This window comes from Myodes glareolus, chromosome 9 (assembly GCF_982192425.1).
Source record: "Myodes glareolus chromosome 9, mMyoGla1.1, whole genome shotgun sequence".
In the NCBI taxonomy this organism is placed as follows: Eukaryota; Metazoa; Chordata; class Mammalia; order Rodentia; family Cricetidae; genus Myodes; species Myodes glareolus.
The window spans coordinates 22,288,653-22,312,011 of NC_142034.1; the positions used below are offsets into that span (position 1 = coordinate 22,288,653).

General features: G+C 52.1%; 1 protein-coding gene across 4 annotated transcripts; it reads left to right on the top strand.

Annotated features, from left to right (window-relative positions):
* The first annotated feature begins 13,147 nt into the window (after positions 1-13,147).
* Positions 13,148-21,676, top strand: Hap1 (huntingtin associated protein 1). Of its 4 annotated transcripts, XM_048450714.3 has the most exons (14): positions 13,148-13,240; positions 13,475-13,613; positions 14,569-14,645; positions 14,986-15,102; positions 15,216-15,394; positions 15,597-15,696; positions 15,774-15,840; positions 17,100-17,230; positions 17,577-17,639; positions 17,918-18,052; positions 18,167-18,258; positions 19,427-19,812; positions 20,195-20,356; positions 20,983-21,676. In XM_048450714.3, exons 1-14 carry the CDS (start codon positions 13,223-13,225, stop codon positions 21,027-21,029), a joined length of 1,713 nt encoding a protein of 570 aa, XP_048306671.1. In that variant the 5' UTR covers positions 13,148-13,222; the 3' UTR covers positions 21,030-21,676. The 4 variants fall into 4 exon arrangements, with proteins under 4 accessions (XP_048306671.1, XP_048306672.1, XP_048306670.1 ...); XM_048450715.3 differs by having other exon boundaries at positions 13,223-13,613; XM_048450713.3 differs by having other exon boundaries at positions 13,223-13,613; positions 20,195-20,311.
* Positions 21,677-23,359: the final 1,683 nt, after the last annotated feature.

A 23,359-nucleotide genomic window follows, 5' to 3' on the forward strand; every position in this document is an offset into this window, starting at 1 on the left:
TTAAAGCACTGTGGGTCTGGGGGGGAGGGGATAAGGGGTACAGTAGGGGTGAGGGGCCTCTTCTAGTAGCCTGGTGTACCCCTTGGCCTAGCCTTGTCTATCCCTGGAGCTGGGTGAGGCAAATAGGGGAGAAGGGAGTGTTTGAAGAGCTGAAGTCAATTTTAATTTATTCTATATGCACATGGAACCTTAAGAGTCTAGGACGCAGGATAGGTAACGGAAGAACTTCTGCTTCATTGATACCAGGTTCCACAGACAAGCTCCTTGCTGGCCTCAACCTCTGCTGCCCTGTCATGATACAGTTGTGATAGATGTCTCCTATACCCCAACCTTCTGCTGCCTAGGGCTTGCTAATCCAGGCTTCTTGTTGGCCAGTAGTGGGCCCACCCCAGCTCCTGCCCTCCTCTCCCTATGATTCCTTGCTGCTCCCAATCTTCAGTGACGTGAGTCGTGGCCAGCACCCTCTATGTGCTTTCATGTCACCTGGGCTTTGCTCGGACTGTCCCTCTGGTGTGGGAAACACCACGGGAGAGAACAGCACCTGAGCCGGTGGTGGGGAGAGATGGTGTTAGCTAGGCCTGCTGGATGCAGTGGGATCCTGCATCCGTGGCTGATGCTCCCAGACAAGCAAGCTGGGATCTCACTCCCAATGACTGGTGCTCCCTGTTGGCATGAGCTCAGGTAGAAACCAGAGAGGATGCTCATGTTCTCTCTAGCTGCTGAACACAGGGTAGAATGATCTAGAGGTGCCAGGGAAGACGCCATGAGTACCACCCACCCCCAAAGAAGATGTGCGGTGGCCATTAAGGAAGAATCAGTCTCCAGCTCCATAACAGCAAGGACAAGGGGAGGGGAGGAGGCAGCAAAACCTTTAAAGATTGAAGGTTAATTCTAGCCGTGGTCGAGCTGGAGCTCCGAGCTTCCCAGCAGCCTGGCCAAAAAGGGTGCATCGATTAATGTAGCATCAATGGTCCATTTTCGTGTAGGCTTTCTCACAACCCCGAGAAAGTCAAGTCTTGGAACCTTTGATTTCCTGATCTGTAAAACAGAAGTGTGTTATAGCTCGGTGTAGAGCATGAGTTTGGCTTGTGCCAGGCTTGGGAGTCCCCACGCTCAGAGGAATCATGCCTGGTCCATCTGCCAAGTGAAGACACAAGGATTCCAGACGGAAGGAGGTCAAGGGGGCTGTGCACTTCTGCGGTCCTGGATTCTGTTCTAGCCCTTGCTTGGCATTTCACAACTGTAAATGCCGGTTCAAGGAAGCTGGCCTCTGTGAGAGCCAGGCAGACAAATAGCGCACAGGCATATGTGCAGACAAAACAATCATACACTTAGCCGGATGGTGGTGGCGCACGCCTTTAATCCCAGCCCTCGGGAGGCAGAGGCAGGCGGATCTCTGTGACTTCGAGGTCAGGCTGGTCTATAGAGCTAGTTCCCAGACAGGTTCTAAAGCTACAGAGAAGCCCTGTCTTAAAAACCCCCCAAAAAGAAAAAATAATCATACACTTAAAAAACAAATAGGGTGGGGGCAGGGCAGACTTGATTCCCCCAGGTTTTAGTTCTTTGATTCCGGAAAGATGTTTACTCCAGGGGCATACCTGCTGTTTACTGGGATTACATCACATGACCAGCCTTTATGCCAAGGAAGTTGGGAAATGGGGACTACCCTAGATCTACATGGCAGCCCCTGGGGAATGTCTAGGCTATGGCAGTGAAAAGGGATGTGCAAAACTTTGGGTAGATCACCACCATGGTTCATCACAGAAAGGGCCACTTCCTTTGCTGGTGGCTTGGCTGGGGGAGTCGCAATGGAACTGACTGGGTGTCCCTAAGTCAGAGGTGACACTGGGACTTGAGTCATGTGAAAGGTATGTTGGCACAGCCATAGCTAAGGAACAGGAACCCTTGGACTGTGAGTGTGGAGCAAGGGTTGCTCTGTCACCCACCATTAACATCTTTATACCAAGTCAGTCACAATAGCAGAGATACACCTATCGAAATGGCAGGTGCCACCCACATAGGGGAGGATAGTCGGCTAAATGACAAGCCCAGTGCTCTCAGAAATGGTGATGGGACAGGAGCAGAATCCAACTAGGCAGATTTCTACAATAAGGTTGTCTGTTTTTGTTTTTGTTTTCCAAGACAGGGTCTCACTGTGTAGCTCTGCCTGTCCTGGATCTCACTGTAGATCAGGCTGGCCTCAAACTCACAGAGATTCACCTGCCTTCCAAGCGCTGGAGTTGAAGGTGTGTGCCACCACCACCACCTGGCCTTTTTTTTAAAATTTTTTAATTTTTATTTTTTTATATATGTGATGGGGATGGGATTCAGATGGTCAGGTTGATGGCAGGTGCCGTTGCCTGCTGAGCCATCTCATGGGCCCTACTCAAGCTGTTTCTGGTTTTATTTTTGAGAGCAGTGTCCCCTTGAGACTAGAACTATCAGTTTGGCTAGACTTGCTCACCTGGAAGTCCCAGGGGTTCTCCTGTCTCAGCTTCCTGGCACGGGGACAGTAGGCGTGTACCACTGTGCCTTGCTTTTTACAACTTGAACTCCGGCCGCCATAGCAAGCCCTTTACCAAGTGAAATTACTAAAAGGAAAGGCCAGCTGGGCAGTGGTGGTGCACACCTTTAATCCCAGCACTCGGGAGGCGAAGGCAGGTGGATCTTTGTGAGTTTGAGAGGCCAGCCTGGTCTACAGAGCAAGATCCAGGACAGGCTCCAAAGCTACACAGAGAAACTCTGTTTAAAAAAAAAAAAAAAAAAAAAAGCAAATGCCTTAGGCTCAGTGGTAAAGAACACTACTCAAAATCTGGAATTTGGCGGTGATGTGACTCCACCCCCATGAGGTCCGACACACCCTTCTGGAGCTCACAAGCAAGGCAAGGTCACATGTGCTCATATCACAGACACACGCAATACAAATAAGTCACATCTCTTTTTAAAAAATTATGGAATGTTACACTGAAAAAGAAAAATCTACACCACACAAAACCTCATCTCAGGCTGGCAAAATGATTCAGTGGGTAGAAGTGCTTGCTGCAAAGCCAACAGTATGAGTTTGGTCCTGGGATCCACTTAGTAAAAGGAAAGAACTGGCTCCTGCAGTCTGTCCTCTGATCTCCATATGTGTGCCGTGCATGTGTGCACATGCACACCACAAGAAAGTTCTTTTAAGCTGGGCAGTGGTGGTGCACGCCTTTAATCCTAGCACTCGGTAGGCAGAGGCAAGAGGGTCTCTGTGAGTTCGAGGCCAGCCAGCCTGTCTACAGAGTGAGTTCCAGGACAGGCTCCAAAGCTTCAGAGAAACCCTGTTCGAAAAACCAAAAGGAAAAAAAAAAGAATATGAAGTAATGTTGTACCCAAGACATAGGGACATGGGGAGAAAGGCAACTGCACCTTAAGTTCACACAAGCTACTATAACCAGGTGTTGTGTCAGACCTCTCTCATTGCAATGCTCAGGAAGCTGCGGCAGGAGGATCACAAATTGCAGAGAGACAACTAGTAAGATATATGTATAGACCGGTTTACAAACCTATAATCCCAGCACTGGAACAGAAGTTGGAGACAGAACCATGAGGAGTTTGAGGTCATTCTTGGCTATACAATGAATTCAAGGCTAGCCTGGATTATGTGAGAGACTCCGGTCTCTCAGAAAGAGGGGAGGGGGAGGGACAGAGAAAGATATACACAGATACAAGCCATACATACATACATATATACATACACACATAAGATATACTATGAACCACTGACCTATGTGTTAAGAGAGATTGATGATGGGGGCTGAGAAGTCCCAGGATGCACCATTTATCTGCAAGCCAGAGACTGGGCACCCAAGTGGTGTCTTTCTTGAAGACCTGGAAGCTAAACAGGAGAGCCCAGCTCATAAGAGCCAGCCTGGCATCAGGAAGAGATAAGCTCAAATGCCCAGTTCAAGCAATGAGGATAGGAAGGGCGAACTCCTTCCTCTATCGTTTGTTCTATTTGGGTCCAACTGGAAGATGGCCACCCACATAGAGTACAGCAAACTCCTTGACAGAGTCTCTGGACTGGAACGCTCGCCCCTCATTCCCTCATCCTTGCAAGGGTCCCCTAGAGGCTTGCTCTTTGCCAGGCTTTCTTCAAGGTTCTGGTTATCTTGATATCCACTGCCCTTTTCTGTGGTTGGTTGGCAGCATGCAAGAATGTTGCCCCATCCATATCTGAGCAGGGCATTAGGGAGAGCATTGACATACTGTGGCCCAAGCAGCAAAGACTCCGATCCCTGACATAGTAGGAAGGGACAGTGATTTCCTATATCCAGCTGAGACAGACAGAGCCACCAGATGTCAAAGGTCTAACAGCCAAAGCTGGTGGTGCATTCTGATTCTGGAGACCTTGGTAGTGGGAACCACTGCTGCATGGTTACTGGAAGGCACAGTGACCTCCTCAGGGTGCCTTTGTCCTGGAACTGTGCTTGGAGAACCAAGGCCTCATCCCTACCCCGGGCTCTTTTCTGCCCCGTGCTCGGTGATCATCTGGAACAGCCTTGAGTCAGGTTGGAGTAGCCCTTTTCCTCCCTTCTTTCTCTCCTTCTCCTCTCTTTTCTTCCTCCTTGCTCTCTCTTATGTTTTGAGGTAGGGCCTAATATAGCCTAGGTTAGCCCAGAAGTTACTATGTAGCTGAGGCTAGCCTCAAACTTCCTACCCGCTACCTCCTAAATGTCACTATGCGCACACTTCCCTCTTCTCGTTTCCCCTCCATCTCCCCATCTCCTTCCCTTTTCTTTTCCTTTCTCCTTTCTCCATCCCCCCTCTCTGGTCTTTCCTCCTCTTCTTTCTGTCCTTTTTTCAGTCTTTCTTTCTTTCCTCCTTTCTTCCTGAGACAGGGTCTCTCTACAAAGTCCTGGCTATCCTGGAACTCAGCGGGCTGGCCTTGAACTCACTGCTTCTACCTCCCTTTGTGCTGAAATTAAAGGCATCATCTCACCTCTCTCTCTTTCAACAGGGTCTTTAGGTTACATCATGCTGTCTCGCTAGCCGCTAGCTGGGTTGATGCTTTTCACTTTTGAGCTACCAGAGTCCAGGGAGTCTTGTCTGCCTGGAATTTGATTTGCTAGCAGTGTTGACAATCCTTGTGAAGCCCTCGTGAATGCCAAGAGCTCTACCGCAAATCAGCCAATGGCCACAGTTTTGTCCAGTGTGTGGAAGGCAGGGTAACGGTACTCAGAGAGGTTAGGAAATCCCCCTGAGGCAGCACAGCTGGTGGGAGTCCCAGAGCTGGCCTTTAAATCCCCGATGCTCTCTCTCAAGCAGCTTCCCCTGTTCTCCCCAAATGGGACTGGGCCCAGGTGTTCAATGATACTCTGGTCTAATGGATCCGAATATGGGCTGGGTAGCCTATAATGACAGCTTAAACCAGGAAAGAGAAGCTCAAGGCAGTCAGTCACACATCCCCAGAGACCCCTCCCCAAAAGTAGAACCACCTACCAACAGAAGTGAGGCTCTGTGCATTCCTGTAGTCTCAGCTGCTTAGAGAACGGAAGTAGGAGTATTGTGAGTTCAAGATCTGCCTGGGCAGGTTAGTTACTGCAAAACAGAAAGGAGTGGGCTTGAGGGATGGCTCAGTAGCTCGGAGCACTGGCTGCTTCTAGGGAAGGGGGAGGGCTATGGAGATCTGCCCCGCGGAGAATATCAGATGGCTTGGACCTCTTCAGCCCTTACCCAAACCTAGAAATAAAGTGGTTTGACAGTCGCTCCCCGAAAAGCAATAGGTGGTCTTCCAGAAAGACCCAGGTTCTATTCCCAGCACCTACAGATCAGCTTGCGACTTTCTGAGGGCTTCTAGCACTACACGCACCTCCCCATGTACCCACACCCAGTGTCTATCCATTCAATAAAGATTTATTGCACACCTAATTATAGTCCAAAGCATGTAAAAGTGAGCAAAATAGACGCTGCCAGCATCACTGGTGAAATGGGGAAACAGGATTATTTTACCCATCACCATCGCGGATGATGAACATCGGGAGATGACAAAGAGTCTGGGTGAGGATTCAGAGCTTCCTAGAATTGGCTCAGAGAAGGAGCTGGGAGAACACACAAGCCCCCATCGGCGGTGGAGGTCCCGGTGCACCAGCCAAGGAGGTGTCAGAGAGCGCAGCGGTTAGGAGCGAGAAATCATTGGGCCTGAGACCCTGGTCCTTCTGCAGCCCAACACCTCACACCCCTTTGCTCCCTAGAGCTTGCTTTCCTGAACCGGGCATCTCGCCTTTCCGAAATATAGCCAGCTGGGGGCGCGGGAGATACAGACAGCGCTCACGTAGGTGTTCTGGCAAGCACAGCCTAAACTCCTGCTGCGGACTGAGGGCCTCTGGGCCCCAAGCGTTTGGCTGAATTCTGAGAGGAGGGGTAAAGGCGCTGAGAGATGGGAAAGGCCTGGTCCTTGGGAATTCCATCCGTTATGGAGTGTATGAAGAGGTTTTGTGTTGATACTGGTTGAAAGAGGGACTGCAGTGGCTGTTGCCTGGTTGGGTCTGGGTGACAGAATCCAAGAAAGCGAGCAGCCCCCAATGCCTGCGGGAGACAGCAGGGGATAGCTAGGAGGAAGTCTCCCCCGATGCCAGTTCTTGATCATTCAGAAAGGAATCCTGGGGCCTTGCACTGGGCAGCTATGGCGTTGACCCTCGGTGACCGTACCGGCGACTCTTTCCGACCAAGAAGGAGTCAGTGAGAGGGACCTGAGCTAGGTGTGGGCTAGCTAAGGTTGGGAATTAGGGAAAATGTGCCTGCAAGTTCTTGGCGGGGACAGGGGCGGGACTAGGTTTGACACCCTACTCCCTCTCCAGCCCATTAGGGGTTGGAGAGGACACACTGGAAGAGATGACCCAAGACCTCAGTTCCTCAGGACGTCTCTGTAGCAGATAGTGAACAGAATCAGAGTCCCCTCTGGGTCGCCTGGTAGTGACCACAATGATGCCTTATGGAGAAAACCTCTCTTCTTCATCCCTCTTCAGTCAGGTGAATGAGCCAGCGCATGAGTGCAGCCGAGTGTGGGCTGACACTGCCCTCTGGAGGCCACAATCAGAACTGCCTAGACCTGGCGGGTTTTCCAACTTCACCTTGCTGTTCCATTTCCCTCCCTACTCAGACTTCCCAGAGGCCTCAAGGCCGCTTCTACATGCTCAAGGAGATGTCTAGTTCACAAGAACTTAGGAGCTCCTACTGCGTGCCCTGCTCTGTGTTTGATGTAAGCTGCAAGTGTCCAGGCATAGAGAGACAGCCTGGGAGGAAGGCACTTGTCAGAGACCCGGAGATGCTGGCCTGGGCAGATGTCAAAAGAGCCACCTCCTCTTCTTCCTCACTGTCCTCAGCAAACACTGGGAGCGTGTCACCTTCAAGCTTTCTGTTGACAATGAAAACACATTTACTGCGGGGAATGGTGGTCCATGTCTGTGACCCCAGCTCCTTGTGAGGTTGAGGTAGGAGGATGAAAAGTTTGTGGAGGGCCAGGTGGTGATGGCGCATGCCTTTAATCCCAGCACTTGGGAGGCAGAGGCAGGAGGATCTCAGTGAGTTCAAGGCCAGCCTGGTCTACAAAGTGAGTTCCAGGACAGCCAGGGCTACACAGAGAAACCTTGTCTTCCAAAAGAAAAAGAAAAAAGTTTGAGGGGGATTGGTGAAATGGATCAGCAGTTTAAATATTGTTTTGCTCTTCCGGAAGTCCAACCCCAGCCTCCTGTGTTCTGGGATTAGAGGACAGTACTACTGGGCTGAGCATCTCTACTTCTGTAGATAACTTCGTATGGTCCCCAGTAAGCTCACTGGTTCAGCAAGCTGAACTCAGGGAGAATCCCTGCTTTGTCTTTGGTGCCATATCTGGGTTGAAAAGGCATTTGTTCACACCTCCCCAGGAAGAGACACACAGCTCCCCAGTTCCCCACCCCCTATGTCCTCCACAGCACTCAGCAGGGCTGGTCCACTCAGGCTCTCCCCACCCCCATCTCCTTTTAGTTTTCTTGGAGGCAGCTGTCACTCTCATAGGTCAGGCTGTTGTTGAACTTTTGATTTCCCTGCCTCTGCCTCTGGAGGGCTGGGGTTGCTTACAGGTGTCTGCCACTGGGATGAGCCCTGGGCTTCAGTTCTTTGTTGATGGCTTGTAGCTCCCCCAGCACACGAGTCCTCAGACGACAGAGATCTGTCCTCTTTACTCACTGGTGTGCCCCAAATGCCTGTCGTAATGCTTACTAAGTGTTTGTTAGGGATGAACAATGATTGGAAGATAATTTAGAGGCATGAGATTAAAAAAGACACAAAGCCCACAACAACTGAGAGGGCTAAAGGTTCTAACGATAATAAAAGGGAAAACTTTTCCGCCTTCTCTGTAGTGACCCTGGCCGGTCCACTCTCAACAGCTTTGTAGAACCGACTTGGGGTCGGCCCGGTGTAGTGGCGAGCACCTTGTGGTGGTTTGAATGAGAAAGCGCCGCAGTGGGCTAACATGTTTGAGTGCTTAGTCACAAATAGTTGGTGAACTGTTTGGGAAAGATTTGAAGGTGTGGCCTTGTCAAAGGAAGTATGTCACTACAAAAACCCATACCAGGACCAGTCTCTCCTCTCTCTGTCTCTGTCTCTCTCTGTCTCTCTGTCTCTCTCTCTCTGTGTGTGTGTGTCTCTGTTTCTCTCTCTCTCTCTCTCTCTCTCTTTCTCTCTTTCTGTATTAGAATGTAAAGCTCCCAAAGCTCTCAGAAGCTGCCCCAGTACCGTATCTCTCTGCTTTCTGCCATGATGAGAATGGACTAAACCTCTGCCAACCCCAGTTAAATATGTCCCCGTGTAAGAGTCACCTCTGTCACAGTGTCTCGTCACAGCAATAGGACAGTAGCTAAGACATGCCTGTAAGTTATACACCCAGAGAGATGAGGCAGGATAATTTCAAGTTGAAGACTAGCCTGCGCGTATAGACGCCAGCTTGAGTTACATAACAAGATCCTGCCTCCAAAAAGGTAAATAGGGGTTGGAGAGATGGGTTCTTGGTTAAGAGCCACTTGTTCTGTAGAGGACCTGGATTCAGCTCCTAACACCTACATAGTGGGTCACAATCATCTGTAACTTCAGTTCCAGGGGATCCAATGCCCTCTTCTGGTATCCTTGGGCATCAGGCATGCATGTGGTATATATACATGCAAGTAAAACATACACATAAAACAAATCTTTAAAAAGATTGATGATGGGCTGGGTGGTGTTGGCATACACCTTTAATCCCAGCACTTGGGAGGTAGAGGCAGATGGATCTCTGTGAGTTCGAGGCCAGCCTGGTCTACCTGGTGAGTTCCAGAACAGGCTCCAAAGCTACAGACACCCTGTCTCGTCTTGAAAAAACGAAAACAAAAGATTGATGATGAATAGATGGGTAGATGGTAGAAGAGAGAGAGAGAGAGAGAGCGCCCAAGGAAAAGGAGGGGAAGAAGTCGCAGGTAGAGGTTGGGAGGGGTCCATGTTCAGCAGGGTGCCATTTCTTTTACTCTGTCTCGCTGCTATCGCAGGAGTTGAGTGTGAAGTACTATTTCAAACCTGACCTGATTAGAGAGAATGGTCCCTTTGATAAACGGGCAGATGAATCCCTATGGGGCTGGGGGCTGATGGGTATGGGAAGGATATGGGACTAGGAGGGGAAGTGGGAGCAGGGTCCAGTCACCAGTCAGGAGTAAGAAGCCCTGGTCCCCAGGGAGGGAGGCTGCTTGAGAGAGAGAAGGGATCTGAGTGAGCCTTGTACACTGACAGCCCGGGTGTGGGCTGGGATGCTAAATGACTATTCCGTGGATGATTTTCTCCACCCTCTGAGAGTGGGGACTTTCTGTTTCTTTTAATCATACCTCTTTGTACCTTTCCGAGAACTTTGTGAAATCCGTGACGATCTGACTTGTTTTCTTGTTTATCTGTCCCTCCTCTAGACTCTAAATTCCAGGAGCGCGGAGCCGGAGTGTCTCTCGTTCCCTGCCCTAGCCCTAGTCTAGCGCCATACCTGGCATATAGAATCGGCACTCGGGGCCGGTGAGATGGCTCAGTGCGTAACAGTGCTTGCTGTCCAAACACAACCTCCTGCGTTTGGATCTCCAGTGTTCATGGGAAAAGTTGGCCGTGGCTACATGAGCCTGGAACCCTTGTGCTGGGGGATGGGACTCAAGGAGCGGAGAATCTCAGGGACTTGCTTTCCAGCCAGCGAAGCTGAAAAATATCAAACTCCAGGTTCATTGAGAGACCTTGTGTCAAAGGAGTAAGGTGGTTAACGAGAGAGTTTTCCTCTAGCTTCTGGCATCCTTACAAACGGACAAACTACACACCCCATACATGCACAAATACACGAGTTAGACCAGGTGCTCAATATGTTTGTTGAATGAATGGATGAACAGAAATAGACGGAAACATTGTTTTGAGGAGAGGAGCATCAAGACATGTTCTCATGTAGCCCAAGCTGGCCTCAACCTTGCTAAATAGTCCAGGTTGGCTTCAAACTCACCACGGGGTCCAGGTTGACCTTGAACTCATAATGCACCTGTTTCAGCTCCCTAGGGCTGAGGCTGCGGATGCACACTATCACGTGGTAGAAAGACCTATTTGAATGCCAATGCTTCTTTTTTTAAAAGTAATTTTATTAAATTATAAAAGTTTCCATTTCTGCCCCTCTTCCCAACACCCTCCCACTCCCCCCACTCCCTCTCCTCCTCCCTCTTCGTCCCTTAGGGCAGTCAGGGTTTCCTGCCCTGTGGGAAGTTGAATGCCAATGCTTCTTGATGGGGGTACTGATGGAGGGGCACTTTGATTCTTTCTGGGTTGTCTCTCTTGTTCCAGACTGTGTGGAAACCTGACCCCAAAGCTACTAGGAGCCTCTATGCTAGGCAAAAACCTTAGGTATCAGTCCTATCTAGGGCTCAGGCAAGGATGGAGGGCTGTGAGGAAGGCGGTCCAGAGTTCCTTAGCTTAGTTAAGTGTATTATGAAGGCTGAGCTAGAGATAAAAGAAGGAATGTATCTGGATCCCAGAGGGGGTAAGGCAGGTGTGTGAGAAGTGTGTGTGTGTGGGGGGGGCTGTAAGGAGTTGGATACTACAGCAATCTAGGAAGAGAGAAGGAACACTCAGCTTGGAAAACAGAAGAGCCAAGCAGATGAACATTTGAAAATCACTTAATTTTTTTTTGTTTTGCTTTTTTTCTTGAGATGAGGTCTCACTCTATAACTTTGGCTGGCATGGAACTTGCTATATTTGAGATATATTTAAAATGGAAATTCAAACTGGGTATGCTTATAATCCCAGTTCAAGAAAGGCTGAGGCAGGAGAATTGAGGCCAACCTGGGCAACATAGTGAATTTTTAAAATAATTTATTTAAATTTACTTTATGTACATTGATGTGAAGGATTCCCTGGCACTGGAGTTACAGACAGTTGTGAGCTGCTATGTGGGTGCTGGGAATTGAGCCCAGATCCTGTGGAAGAGAAGCCAGTGCCCTTAACTGCTGAGCCATTTCTCCGGACCCACATAGTGAATTTTACGCTAACCTGGACAACACAGTGAGACCCTCTCTCAAAATCAAAAGAAAATGGGGGTGGGCAGCTGGGGAGATGACTGAGTGGCTGAGAGTCCAGGCTGCCCTCCTATAGGACCTGGGTTTTCCCCTCAGCTCACAGCCATCTGTAATTCTAGTTCTAGGGGGATCTGATGCCCTCTTCTGCCTTCTGTGGACCGCAGGCATGCAAGCGGTGCACAGACATACAAGCAGGCAAAGCAGCCATACACACAAAACAAGACAATCTATAGGGAGCTGGGAGACGGCTCAAAGGGCAAACGTTGGGTAAGCACAAGGGCCTGTGTTTGGATCCCTGGCACCCACAGGAAGACACCTGTCTGTAAACCACAACCAAGGTTGAGGATGGGGTGAAGTTAAGTGGCTGCCTGGGGCACCCTAACCAGACAGTCTAGTCAAAGTACTGAACTCCAGGTTCAGTGAGAGACCTTGTGTCAAAAAATGAGGTGGAAAGCGATAGGCAACAGCTACTGTTGACCACCGACTTCCGCCCACAGATATGGACACGTTCAGACAGCACATACAAAAATTTAAAATAATCTGGGCGCGATGGGCCAGCACTTGGAGGCATATATATATATATATATATATATATATATATATATATATATATGGTAAAGTCAGTACGCTTGGCAACTAGAGGATAGTGGAGAAGAATGGAGGACATCAAAAATGATTTTGAGACCTTAATCAACGAGTCACCCATCTCCTTTTAGCCTGTCTTCCAGTCTAAACGCATAGAAATGGCTACTGCCCTGCTTAGCTCCCACCCCTACCCCAGTTCATTCAGGACCTAGAGCTACCTTCTAAAGTATCCAGTTTTCTGGGGAGCACACCATCCGTGGGCTGAAGAGCACAGGTCTTGACCGACATCGGTCCTTTCAGACCTCGGGATGACGGATGCTTTGGGGAGATGGGTGGGGGACGTAGGTGGGGGGAGGTCCTGGAAGAGAGGTCACAGCAAAGCATTTAAGCGGGATCTCCTCAGAAGATAACGTTTCTGGAAAGTCTGAAGAACAAGGAGGGCAGGCCCTGCGAACTAGGGTTGGAAATAAAGAACGAGTGAATGTACTAAGATGGAAGACATCCAGGGGCGAGTGCGGGAGTGTGAGCGCGCGAGGACCTGTGGGTGACACGCAACACGTTGAAAACCATATTGGAGTTTGCATTTCTCGCTTAATCCACCTGGGAAGACACAGGCAAACTGCCCCGCCTCGCAAGTCACCTCGGCCTTTATACAACGTTGTGTATGACAACAGAAAAGGCACAAGCTGGAAGTCCGGGGGGGGGGGATGGGGGCGGGAGGGGGGGACTGCTTCTAGACAAGAAGCTCGGGGTCCCTCAGCCCAAGTCCAGGGAAAGCGGCGGCTTTGGACAGAACCATTACCAGAAGATGGAAGGGGAACAAAAGCCTTTCACCGTGAACTCGATTCTGCAGAACCAATTTGGCACTAGCTCATCTCTTTCCTTTCTTTCCTCTTTTCGTTCTTTATTTCTGGTTCCATCACCACTTGCGGCACTCTCGCACGATTCTGAGTCCTCGGCACCACTAATTGATCTTTGGTGACCCCCAGCATCACGCGTGGTACAGCCCAGCGGAGCCCGCTCCGGGCGCAGGTTATAAAGGCTCGGCTGCGGCAGCCCACTGCGGAGTCAAGATGCGCCCCAAGGAACAGGTGCAGAACAGTGCGGGGGACGGGACGGGGTCTGGGGACCCAGCAGCAGGGACCCCCGCGACCCAACCTGCAGCCAGTCCGGCCCCGGAGCCCTCGGCGGAGCCCAAACCTGCTCCTGCGCAGGGAACCGGGTCCGGACAGCGAGCTCCAGGATCCCGAACCAAGTCAGGAAGCTTTTGTCGGTCCATGATCATCGGTAATTCGGACGCGCCATGGACCCGTTATGTATTCCAGGGGCCTTATGGTCCCCGGGCCACTGGCCTGGGCACTGGAAAAGCCGAGGGAATCTGGAAGACGCCAGCCGCGTACATCGGCCGGAGGCCTGGCGTGTCCGGCCCTGAGCGCGCCGCGTTTATTCGAGAGCTGCAGGAAGGTAAACTGAATCTATGGGAACCCGCAATGACTGCTACTCGGGCATCTCCGGGGAGGAGGAAGGGGCCCACGACTCAGGAGCCCCGCCCCCCTGTGGCGCTCACTCCAACCTTTCCACCACCCCGCGAGACCTCTGTCCGCGGCGCCTGTTTAGTCTCCCTTTCCTCATCTCTTCCTTCCTTTCGGGTTCCACGAATTTTGTGGGTGCGTCAGGTTCAGGGCTTGCGCGCTCCTCGCCCCCTCTTCGCGCCTGTTGCTGCGGCAGATCTGCGCACTCTCAGTGCCCCCTCCCCATCTACCGCAGTGCCAGCAGAGGGGCGGGGGCTGCAGGAGGGAGCTGCTGGTTGCGCTCTGAGCCTGCGCTAGCTAGTGGAACCAGCATGCGTGGGTGGGTGGAGAGGGAGCTTTTGACCACTAAGTGGCTGCAGGGGTCTGGGTCGTGTTTTCCCGGAGCTGGACTGAGGAGGGAGGAGTGGGCGGGGCACTGGGCTTCTGTTCCTCCTCTTCTGGGCGGGGACAATTTTAGGCTTTGGTGCCCCCTTCTGGGTGCTGAAGAAGTCTCCTTGGCCCAGTTGTCGCAAGCAACAGGTGTAAGGTGACTAACTGCATGTTTTTATGACCGAGGAGGCTCCAATGAGCTGGCTTCGCTGCCGATTGGGTCAGACATGATGAATCAGTCAGTTTGCAGCTGTATTTCCCCTGACTTCGTGTCTCTGGGGACCAAGGACCCAGGGGTCCTAGGAGTCCAGTTTCTGAATCTAGAGGATGGTTTTGCTCTTACAGCACCCAAGCCCCTCCTGAGGAAGCAGGAGCTCTGAGATCGGAGCTGTGCAGAGGGTGCTAGGGCCGGATGGATCTCAGTCTCCTGGCTCTATGACCTTTGGTGTGAGGGTCGCAGTGGGCTGAGGGCAGCCTCGGCTCCTTTCTCTGACCCGCTCGAGCCTTTCCTCCTGCAGCACTGTGTCCTAACCCACCTCCCACGAAGAAAATCACTGAAGATGATGTCAAAGTGATGCTATATTTGCTGGAAGAGGTGGGTACTGCCTTCCTCGCCCAGGTCAGCCCTCATTTTAACTCTGCCCTGCAGGACTTAGGGATTTTGTCTGTTTTCTGCTTGCCTGGGGGCCAACTTGAGGGTCCCTCTCCCAGAATGCATTAGCTTCCAGGGGGGCAATCTGGGCTGATCTCATTTTTTTTCCCCATGGTGGGAAATCGAGTCAGACCCCAGAGTTGGTTAGTAGTCTGTGATCTAGAACCTGGACTACTGGGTGTTGGGGAAGCTTTCTTCGTGTGTCCTAGCCCTAGTTTCTCCCTCCTGTGTAGGAGGTCCCCAGAAGCTAGGAAAGTATGAATGGCTGGCTCTCCTTTTGCAGAAAGAACGGGACCTGAACACAGCTGCTCGCATCGGCCAGTCCCTGGTGAAACAGAATAGTGCTTTGATGGAGGAGAATAACAAGCTGGAAGCAATGCTGGGCTCAGCCAGGGAGGAGGTATTTGGGTACCTAAGGGAGGAGGGCAGGGATCAGTGTGTTCCCTTCCCCAAACTAGCACCTGTTACGTGCCTTCCTACTCACCCTCCAGTGGCTTCTGTCTCCTCCCCTAGATTTTACATCTCCGGAAGCAGGTGAACCTGCGAGATGACCTCCTTCAGCTCTACTCGGACTCCGACGATGAGGAGGAGGATGAGGAGGAGGAAGAAGAGGAAGAGGGGGAAGAGGAGGAGCATGAAGGACCGCAGGATCAAGACCAACAGCATGATCATCCTTATGGTGCCCCCAAGCCGTACGTGTCCTGCCTTCATGCCTGGACCATCCCTTCTCTGAGCCCCAGTTACTCATTTGTGAGCAGGGATGTGGGCAGCGAGCCTGCCAGGAGAGCTGTTGGAACTTGCTGACACTGCCACCCTTCTCCAGTATGGGGAAGCCTTGGGGACCGGGATCCACCACCCTCCACCCCATGCTGACTCTCATCGCCCTTTTGCCAGGCCCCCTAAGGTGGAGTCACAGCACCGCTGCCCACAGCTGGAAGCTCTGCAGCAGAAACTGAAGCTACTGGAGAAAGAGAATGACCACCTGCGAGAGGAGGTGAGGACAGGGAGGAAGGCATGCCCTTTGGCTGGGGGTGGTGGCAGCCTCACCCCTTCCTCTTTCCCTTCCTCCAGGCCTCTCACCTTGACAACCTGGAAGACGAGGAGCAGATGCTCATCCTGGAATGTGTGGAGCAGTTTTGTACGTGACGCTGTAATTCGGGATGGAGCGTCCTCCCGAGGGGTGGTGGGAAGAATTCAGGGTTTGGAGACTGGCGATCTGGGCCGAGGTCTCGGCTCTGGGACTTTGCAGCTGTGTAAGCGCAGACAGATTCCTTGGCTTTTCTGAACGTTCATCTTTAGAATGAGGATTAATGACCGCGGCCTGCTGATCCGTCACCTCAGGCTTTATGAGAATCAGGCGAAGCATGGTCGCCGAGCGTGGCGGTGCTCACCTGTAATCTCAGCACTCAGCAGTCAGAGCAGAGTCAGATGTTGAAGACTTCGGAGAGAGAGCGAGAGCGAGCAAGCGAGAGAAATAGAGAGAGAGAGAGAGAGAGAGAGAGAGAGAGAGAGAGAGAGAGAGAGAGAGGACGAGCCGAGGAAGTGCTTTGTGGCTTTGTGTGAGGTGTAGAGAGCTCGGCAGAAGCCACAGGGGTCCGTAAAGTCTATTATTTGGGACAATACATGCTGGGGGGGGGGGCGGGGGGGAGCCAGCAGCTGCCAGAGTCTGGACTTTTAGGAGCGTTCAAAGTCACATATTGGGTCTGAGCTGTGCCTAGCACCAACCTGGGCTTTGCCCGTCCCTGAGGCCCTCAAGTCTACTTGCTGAGATGCAGACTCAGAAGGGTAGCAGTCCGCTTCTGTCTGTCCATGTCATCCCTGGCCTTCCTTCCCCCTGCATTCCACGGCTCTCAAGTCTAGCCCCTGACACCTCATAATGCACAATGAGATCTCTCTGCCCATCCAGGTCCTTTATTCCTACAGCCTGGATGAGTTTTCTGAAACCGAATCAGGTTCCGTCTTCCCATTGGTCAAAGGATAATCTCGACCCCTTCCTTCCCCCACCTGTGTGATAAGGTCCTCCGCTCACTGCCCCAGCATCTCTTGCTGCCCACATTCTCCATCTTCTTTGTATGGTGGGGCTTTCTTAGCCGGTGGCTCCTTCCAGAACCCTTCCCAGGCTTTGCAGCACTGGTTGATGGGCCTTCCACCTGTGACGTCATTTGCTCTACTGCTGCCCCCTCCCCCCCAACCACATTGGCTCCATCATAGCCAGTACTATTTGATATCCTGAGTTCCTTTTCCCAGTTGCCTGTTTCCACTGTACCGGAACTTGGTGTGGACTGGGATCTGTGTGTTCATAAGCTGTTCCTGGGCAAGAAGACCTGAACAAAGAATGTCAAAGCCCCCTGGGACCCCCACGGGGCGGGCCAGAGCTGATCTGTGCTTGTCCCGTAGCTGAAGCCAGCCAGCAGATGGCAGAGCTCTCGGAGGTGCTGGTCCTGAGGCTGGAGGGTTATGAGCGGCAGCAGAAGGAGATCACCCAGCTGCAGGCCGAGATCACCAAGCTACAACAGCGTTGCCAGTCGGTAAGCGGCACCTTGGGAGCCCCTCTCTCCTATCGAGGCTGCACGGGACCCCAACCTCGTCCCCCTGCTCTGCCAGGCCCAGAGGTCTAACCTGTATGGGCATCAGAGTTAGCAGAGGTTAACTAAAGAGCCATTCATCCTGCCCAGTAATGTCCCTAGCCGAGTCCACAGGATCCCACAACTCTTCGCAGTGCCAAGCTGAATGACCTGCACTTTAGGACCCCCATTCCGTGTGACCTCCTTGTAAAAGGACTGTCAAAGACTCTGATGTGGGACACCTGTTGGGGCAGGGAGTCCGGGAGTGGGAGGTCTTGTGGGGGGTCTCATACATCCTGGTTCCTTCCAGTATGGAGCCCAGACAGAGAAACTGCAGCAGCAGCTGGCTTCGGAGAAGGGAGTCCACGCAGAGGTGAGGTTCCATGTGTCCCTGATCAGGGATGCAGGCCCCTGGGGATTGCTTCAATCTCCACAGAAGACCGAAACTTTCTGCCACCCACCCTGACTGGCTTGTGGCTCAACGGTAGCAGCTCATTTGAGACCCGAATTGGTCTTGTCCAGGGTTACCCTGAATCTCACTGTTTAGATTCAGAGCATGGGGGCGGGGGGTGGGAGGGGGAGTGGCGGGAGGCGGGGCGCTAAGGCGAAAGCAGGCGGAGTGTCTGACTGGGGACCCCTGGATCCTCGCAGAGCTTTCGCGCGGGCTCCCACGTGCAGGATTATGGGAGCAGGTTTCGCGATCGCCAGGAGGATGGGAAGAACCAGCGCCAGCGCTCCTCGATGCCTACGACTTCTGTCACCCACTATGGATACAGTGTGCCTCTGGTGAGGCTGTCCCTTTGATCTCGTGATAAAACCAGACCTGCTGCCTGGTTTCTGCCCTCAGATTTTTCCCCTGTGAGTGTGGGGGTGGAACGGCTCCTCTCACTTCTGTTATAGGACGCGCTTCCCAGTTTCCCACAGACGCTGGCTGAGGAGCTCCGAACGTCTCTAAGGAAGATCATCACTGACCCTGCCTATTTCATGGAGAGGTGCGTGACTGGGGATCCTCAGACTTGCTTCAGCTCTGCTCACTTTGGTTCACGCAGTGGCAACCACTTTCTCTGAGTGGGGCATGGTTGACCCTCATGTTCGGACCTCCTTGGTTTCCCTGGTATCCATCCTGCTCCACTCACACTGCCTAACCCCTCCCTCTTTGGACTCTGTGTTGGATCGGTCATTTCTACCGGAGACTTCTTTCTTTTGTATTTTTGAGACTCTGTTTCTCTGTGTATCCCTGGCTGTCCTGGAACTCACTCCGTAAACCAGGCAGGCCTTGAACTTCGAGATCTGCCTGCCTCTGCCTTCCCAGTACTAAGATTTAATGTACTGCTGTGCCAGGCGTCCGGTAACCTTACAATATGTTTGTGCCCCAGAGACTTGGCAACGTGAGTTTCCACAGTCCACTGAAGGCCCTGTTCTCTGTTAAGGGCTTACAGGGTGGCTGTGGGGGAGGCATAAAACCTAGGGTAACCTGGCTGAGGGCTCCCCATCATCTGTCTTCACGTTGCAGCAGCAACAACAGCAGGGTGCTGGTTCTGTGACCAGGGAAACTCTGGGAAGGGGGCTGCTCATCTGAAGGTTGTTTTGGAAATAGGCTGTCCCTTTCCATTCAGAGGGCTCCTAGGTGGCCACTTTGATTTAGGCTACTCTACTAGAGACCAAGGCTGTTCTTTCCTTCACTTGACCATGGGCTGAGAGATGAATGGCCCAGCTCTTGACACCTGGGGCTGGGTCCCAGCTTGGCTCCTTTGTGTCCTTGGGCAAGTCACCTGACCCAAGTGGATTCGTTTCTATGACAACTGGCCCTGGGACGAAATATCCCCATTACTCTTTTCTAGACAGGAGGGTGGGAAGTGGACAAGAAGATGGAACCTGTTTGGTACTGATGACCCTGCTTCCTCTTGCTAAGGGGCACGGGCTGGGTATTGGGCACCTTGAGGATGATTCTCCTTCCCTTCACTCCTGGCTAGGACAGAGCTGGGGAGGACCGTGAGGGTCTGTAGGCTAGGGCAGGGCAAGAGAACTCTAAGAGCTAAGGGGTAGGGGTCGGGTTGGGATGTCCTCCTCAGAAGCCCCTGGTTGGAGGGAGAGGAGTAAGGGCCAGGAACTCCAGCATGGGTGACAGGTGTGGGAAAACCCCACTGTGTCCCTGCCTAGATGTGACATCCGCTGCAAGGAGGAGCGAGAGCAGGCGCAGGGGGCGATGCCACCACCCCCACCGCCACAAGATCTCAAGCCACCTGAAGATTTTGAGGCTCCAGAGGAGCTGGTGCCTGAGGAGGAGCTGGGGGCCATAGAAGAGGTGGGGACGGCCGAGGAAGGGCTGGCAGAAGAGGCAGACCGCGTGTCTGAGGAGACCGAGGCCTGGGAGGAAGTGGAACCAGAGCTGGACGAGGCCACAAGGATGAATGTGGTGGCCTCCGCCCTGGAGGCCAGTGGCCTGGGCCCTTCCCACCTGGACATGAAGTACGTCCTCCGGCAGCTGGCCAACTGGCAGGAGGCCCATTCCAAGCGGCAGCAGAAGCAGAAGGCGGTCCCGAAAGGTGAGTGCTCCCGCAGAGGACACCCTCCTGCCAGTGGGTCGAGCTTCCGGCCATCAACCTTGTGAGAGGTGAGGGTAGGTGAGCCCCCCAAGTGCTCACTGTGCCTCAGTTTGGTCCTGCTCAGTGTGCTGATTTGCATGGACTTTGCCTACTATTTACACAGGCGCCTCCAGGTCCCCTTGGTAGAATTGTTGCCTTAGTTCTCACTTATGTGGAATTTGCTTACAAGTCCAGCCGTCCATCCACCTTCTTCCTGGGGGCGCCGAACTGAGGATCAGGACTGGGACTGTGAGCCCCCTTTGTACCTCAACTTTCCTATCTCTGCTCACCCTTCCCTTATCCTTCATTCCCTAATTTCTCTATCCCCCCCCTCCCCGCCAAGACTCTGCCCTGCAGCAAACAAACATGGGAGAGGGGCGGGATCTTGGTGCAGCAGCCCAGGGTCAGACCCAGAACCAGAGGCTGGAGGAGGACAGCACCGCTAACTCTTCAATGCCAGGTCAGGAGGAGGGGCCTTCAGGCCACAGTCGGACCAGTCCCCTGGGTGAGTGAGGGGTTTATAGGGTGCGTCAGGGTCTCCTTTGCCTATCTAGAAATCCTAGATTTTGGGAGTTACATGCTCTGAGGGCAGGCTTTTTAGGCCCGGCCTATGAGGAGCAGTCAGTGAGTTCAGGTGATTTGGCACTGGGTTTTTTTTTTTTTTTCCCTGCGAAGGCTCTTTCTGTCCTCGCACCCCCGTGGGTAGGTAGATACGATCCTGCACCATTTCTTAGAAGAGGACCCTGAAGTTCAGAGAGCTGAGCTGACTTGTGCAAGGCCACACAGCTAGGTGCAGACCTGAGCCTGCGTCTGCCTCTGAGTAGTGAAGCCCTGGTCTGGTCTCACTGCTACGCCAGCTCCTTCTGCGCACCACCTGAAGTCTGTAACTTGTAGGCAGCCCCCTTTCACGCCGGCTCGCTGTCACTCTTGATTTTGGGGGAGAGGGGGGTGCCAGTGGGTGGAACATCACTGGAAGAAGCACAGTAAGAGTGTGCTGGCTGTACATAGGGTCAGCACTTCTGTGACTGACAATGGGAAACCTGAAGAACCGTCAGAGGTGTCTCCTGACAGGGCTGATGGTGTCTGAGGTGGGTCAGACTTCTGGTTCACGTCCGCCTGCTTCTCTTCCAGGCTTTGCTGTTTCCCAGCAGCCTGCAGAGGCCCCACAGACAGCTTGAGACCCCTTCTGCTGCTGCCTGCCTAAGTCATTCCCTTCCTTCCCTTCCTTTGAAACAGGACCTCACGTCTGTAGGCGGGCCTTTCCCTGTCCTGGCCCAAGCTTTTGCTCTCTTCTAAGGCAGATGGAAAGAACCCTAGTTCCTCATTCTGAAACTGGTGTCAAAATTGTGGCTACTGGGGCTCCCGGGGTGGAAGCAACCTGTGGGCAGACTGGCTGGCTACTAGACCCAGTTCTGAGACAGGTGTGATTGGTCAGGGTGGGGGCCCAGGTTCCTAGGTTAGGCAGTTACTAGGAGGAGCCTCTCTATCCCTTGAACCACTCATATAAAGGGACCTCCCCAGTCCTGGTTGGCTTTTGGAACCTGATTCTTTTTTGCTATCCCTCGTCCTTCCTGTTTCTATTGCCGTGTGTAATGTGAAGTGTATCTGAGTGGGGGTGGCGGAGGGGTCCCTCCTCCCTGTGGCGTCTCAGTCTCTGGTGGCCTGTGAGTTTCCCTCTAGAGTTCTGCCCTTCCCTACATCTTCGCTCATGCATAGCTGCGGCCTCAGTGCCTGCCCTGCTCCTGCACTGCTCCATAGTCTTGTAGCTTTGTCAGCCTTTGTATCGATGTATGTGCCCGCGTGGAAATAAAGAACTTGTGAGCTACCTGACCTGTCTCAGTCGTGTTTCTCAGGAATCGTGGCATGTGTACACGTGGGCACGCCACATGTACACGTGTGTGAACTTTTGGGGAGCAGAGCTGCAGAGAAGATGGATTGATACTGAATGACACGCCAGGGACTATTATTAAGTATAAGTGCATATGACACACTGCTGTGTAGTGTCGGGTTACATCATGTGCATTTGTCAGATGGTGAAACTGAGGCCCAGATAGGTTCAATGATCCAGGGATCTAACAGCCAGTTATAGTGCTGAGCTTGAACCCAGGTCTTTGAAGCTGGCCGGACCCCTTTCCTGATCCTGACTGCCCTGAGGTCTCTGTCCCTGTGCTTTAGTTAAAGGAAGAAAGTAGGAGGAGAATTGCCGTCTGGCTTAGGTCAAACCTGGAACAGGAATTTGTAGCTCATCTCAGAGACACCCCAGGAAACGGAGAGGGGAAGTAACAGGAAGCAAATCTGGAGAGATATGAGACAAGGAGAATCATGGTCTACCAGCTAAGGATCGAACTCTCAACTTGGGAACCTTTGGGGACAATTCTTTATATCCAAACAATAATAATCCACTCACGATTTCAAAAAGACTTGTATCAGTTAATTAATATGTTCAGTCTGTCTCTAAGAAAACCACAGTCTTTAACAGTTGACGCTACTCAAAAGTCCAAGTTCATGCCACACATGGTGACACACACCTTTAATCCCAGCACTCAGGAAGCAGAGGCAGGCAGATCTCTGTGAGTTTGAGGCCAGCCTGGACTACAGAACTAGTACCAGGACAGTCAGGGCTACACAGAGAAACCCTGTCTCAAAAAACAAAACAAAATTCAAAGTGACCTGTGAAAGTCGAGAAAATTCTTAGCTACAAATCGTGCAAGACAAAGCTGTCTACTTAAAAAACTCACAGTGCGCCAGGTGGTGGTGGCACACACCTTTAATCCCAGCACTTGGGAGGCAGAGGCAGACAGATCTCTGAGTTTGAGGCCAGCCTGGTCTACAAGAACTAGTTCCAGGACAGGCTCCAAAGCTACAGAGAAACCCTGTCTTGAAAAACAACAACAAATTCATAGTGCTTCAAGGTAAACACTTAGTGTTACTTCCCCCTTCCTTTTGAAACTATGGCTAGCCTGGAACTCCGTATGTCGACCAGACTGGCCTCAAACCTACAAAGATTCAGTTGTCTCTGCCTCTCAAGCAATGGGATAAAGGCACACGCCACTGTACCCAGCTGGCATTGCTTTAAGATACTAGCTGATAACAGTGTCTTAAAGAGAAGTCTCAGGGACAGTGGTACCCAAGCTGTAATTTCAGCACTGGGAGACAGAAACAGGTGAAGCGCGAGTTCAAGACCAACTTGGGCTCTACTGCAAGACTTTATCTCCAACAAAAACTGTAACATGAGAGCTGGCTTGTTGGGGTATCTGTCCTGCCCGGTACCCCACAACCGGCAATTCCCAAAGAAAATAACACAGAGTCTACATTAGGTTCTAAACTGATTGGCCCATTAGGTCAGGCTTCTTATTAGTCCTTGTAACTTATATTAATCCATTATCATTATCTGTGTTAGCCATATGGCTTGGTACCTTTTTCAGCTGTCAGCTCACATGTTGCTTCTTTGGTGATCTGGGCAGGAATGGCAGAGGGAGCTTCCTGCTTCCCAGAATATTCCTATTCT

Coding starts and splice junctions, on each gene's coding strand:
- Hap1 (XM_048450715.3), top strand. CDS start 13,223: ATGCGCCCCAAGGAACAGGTGCAGAACAGTGCGGGGGACGGGACGGGG. Junction 14,646..14,985: donor TGCTATATTTGCTGGAAGAG/GTGGGTACTGCC, acceptor CTCCTTTTGCAG/AAAGAACGGGACCTGAACAC. Junction 15,841..17,099: donor GGAATGTGTGGAGCAGTTTT/GTACGTGACGCT, acceptor CTTGTCCCGTAG/CTGAAGCCAGCCAGCAGATG.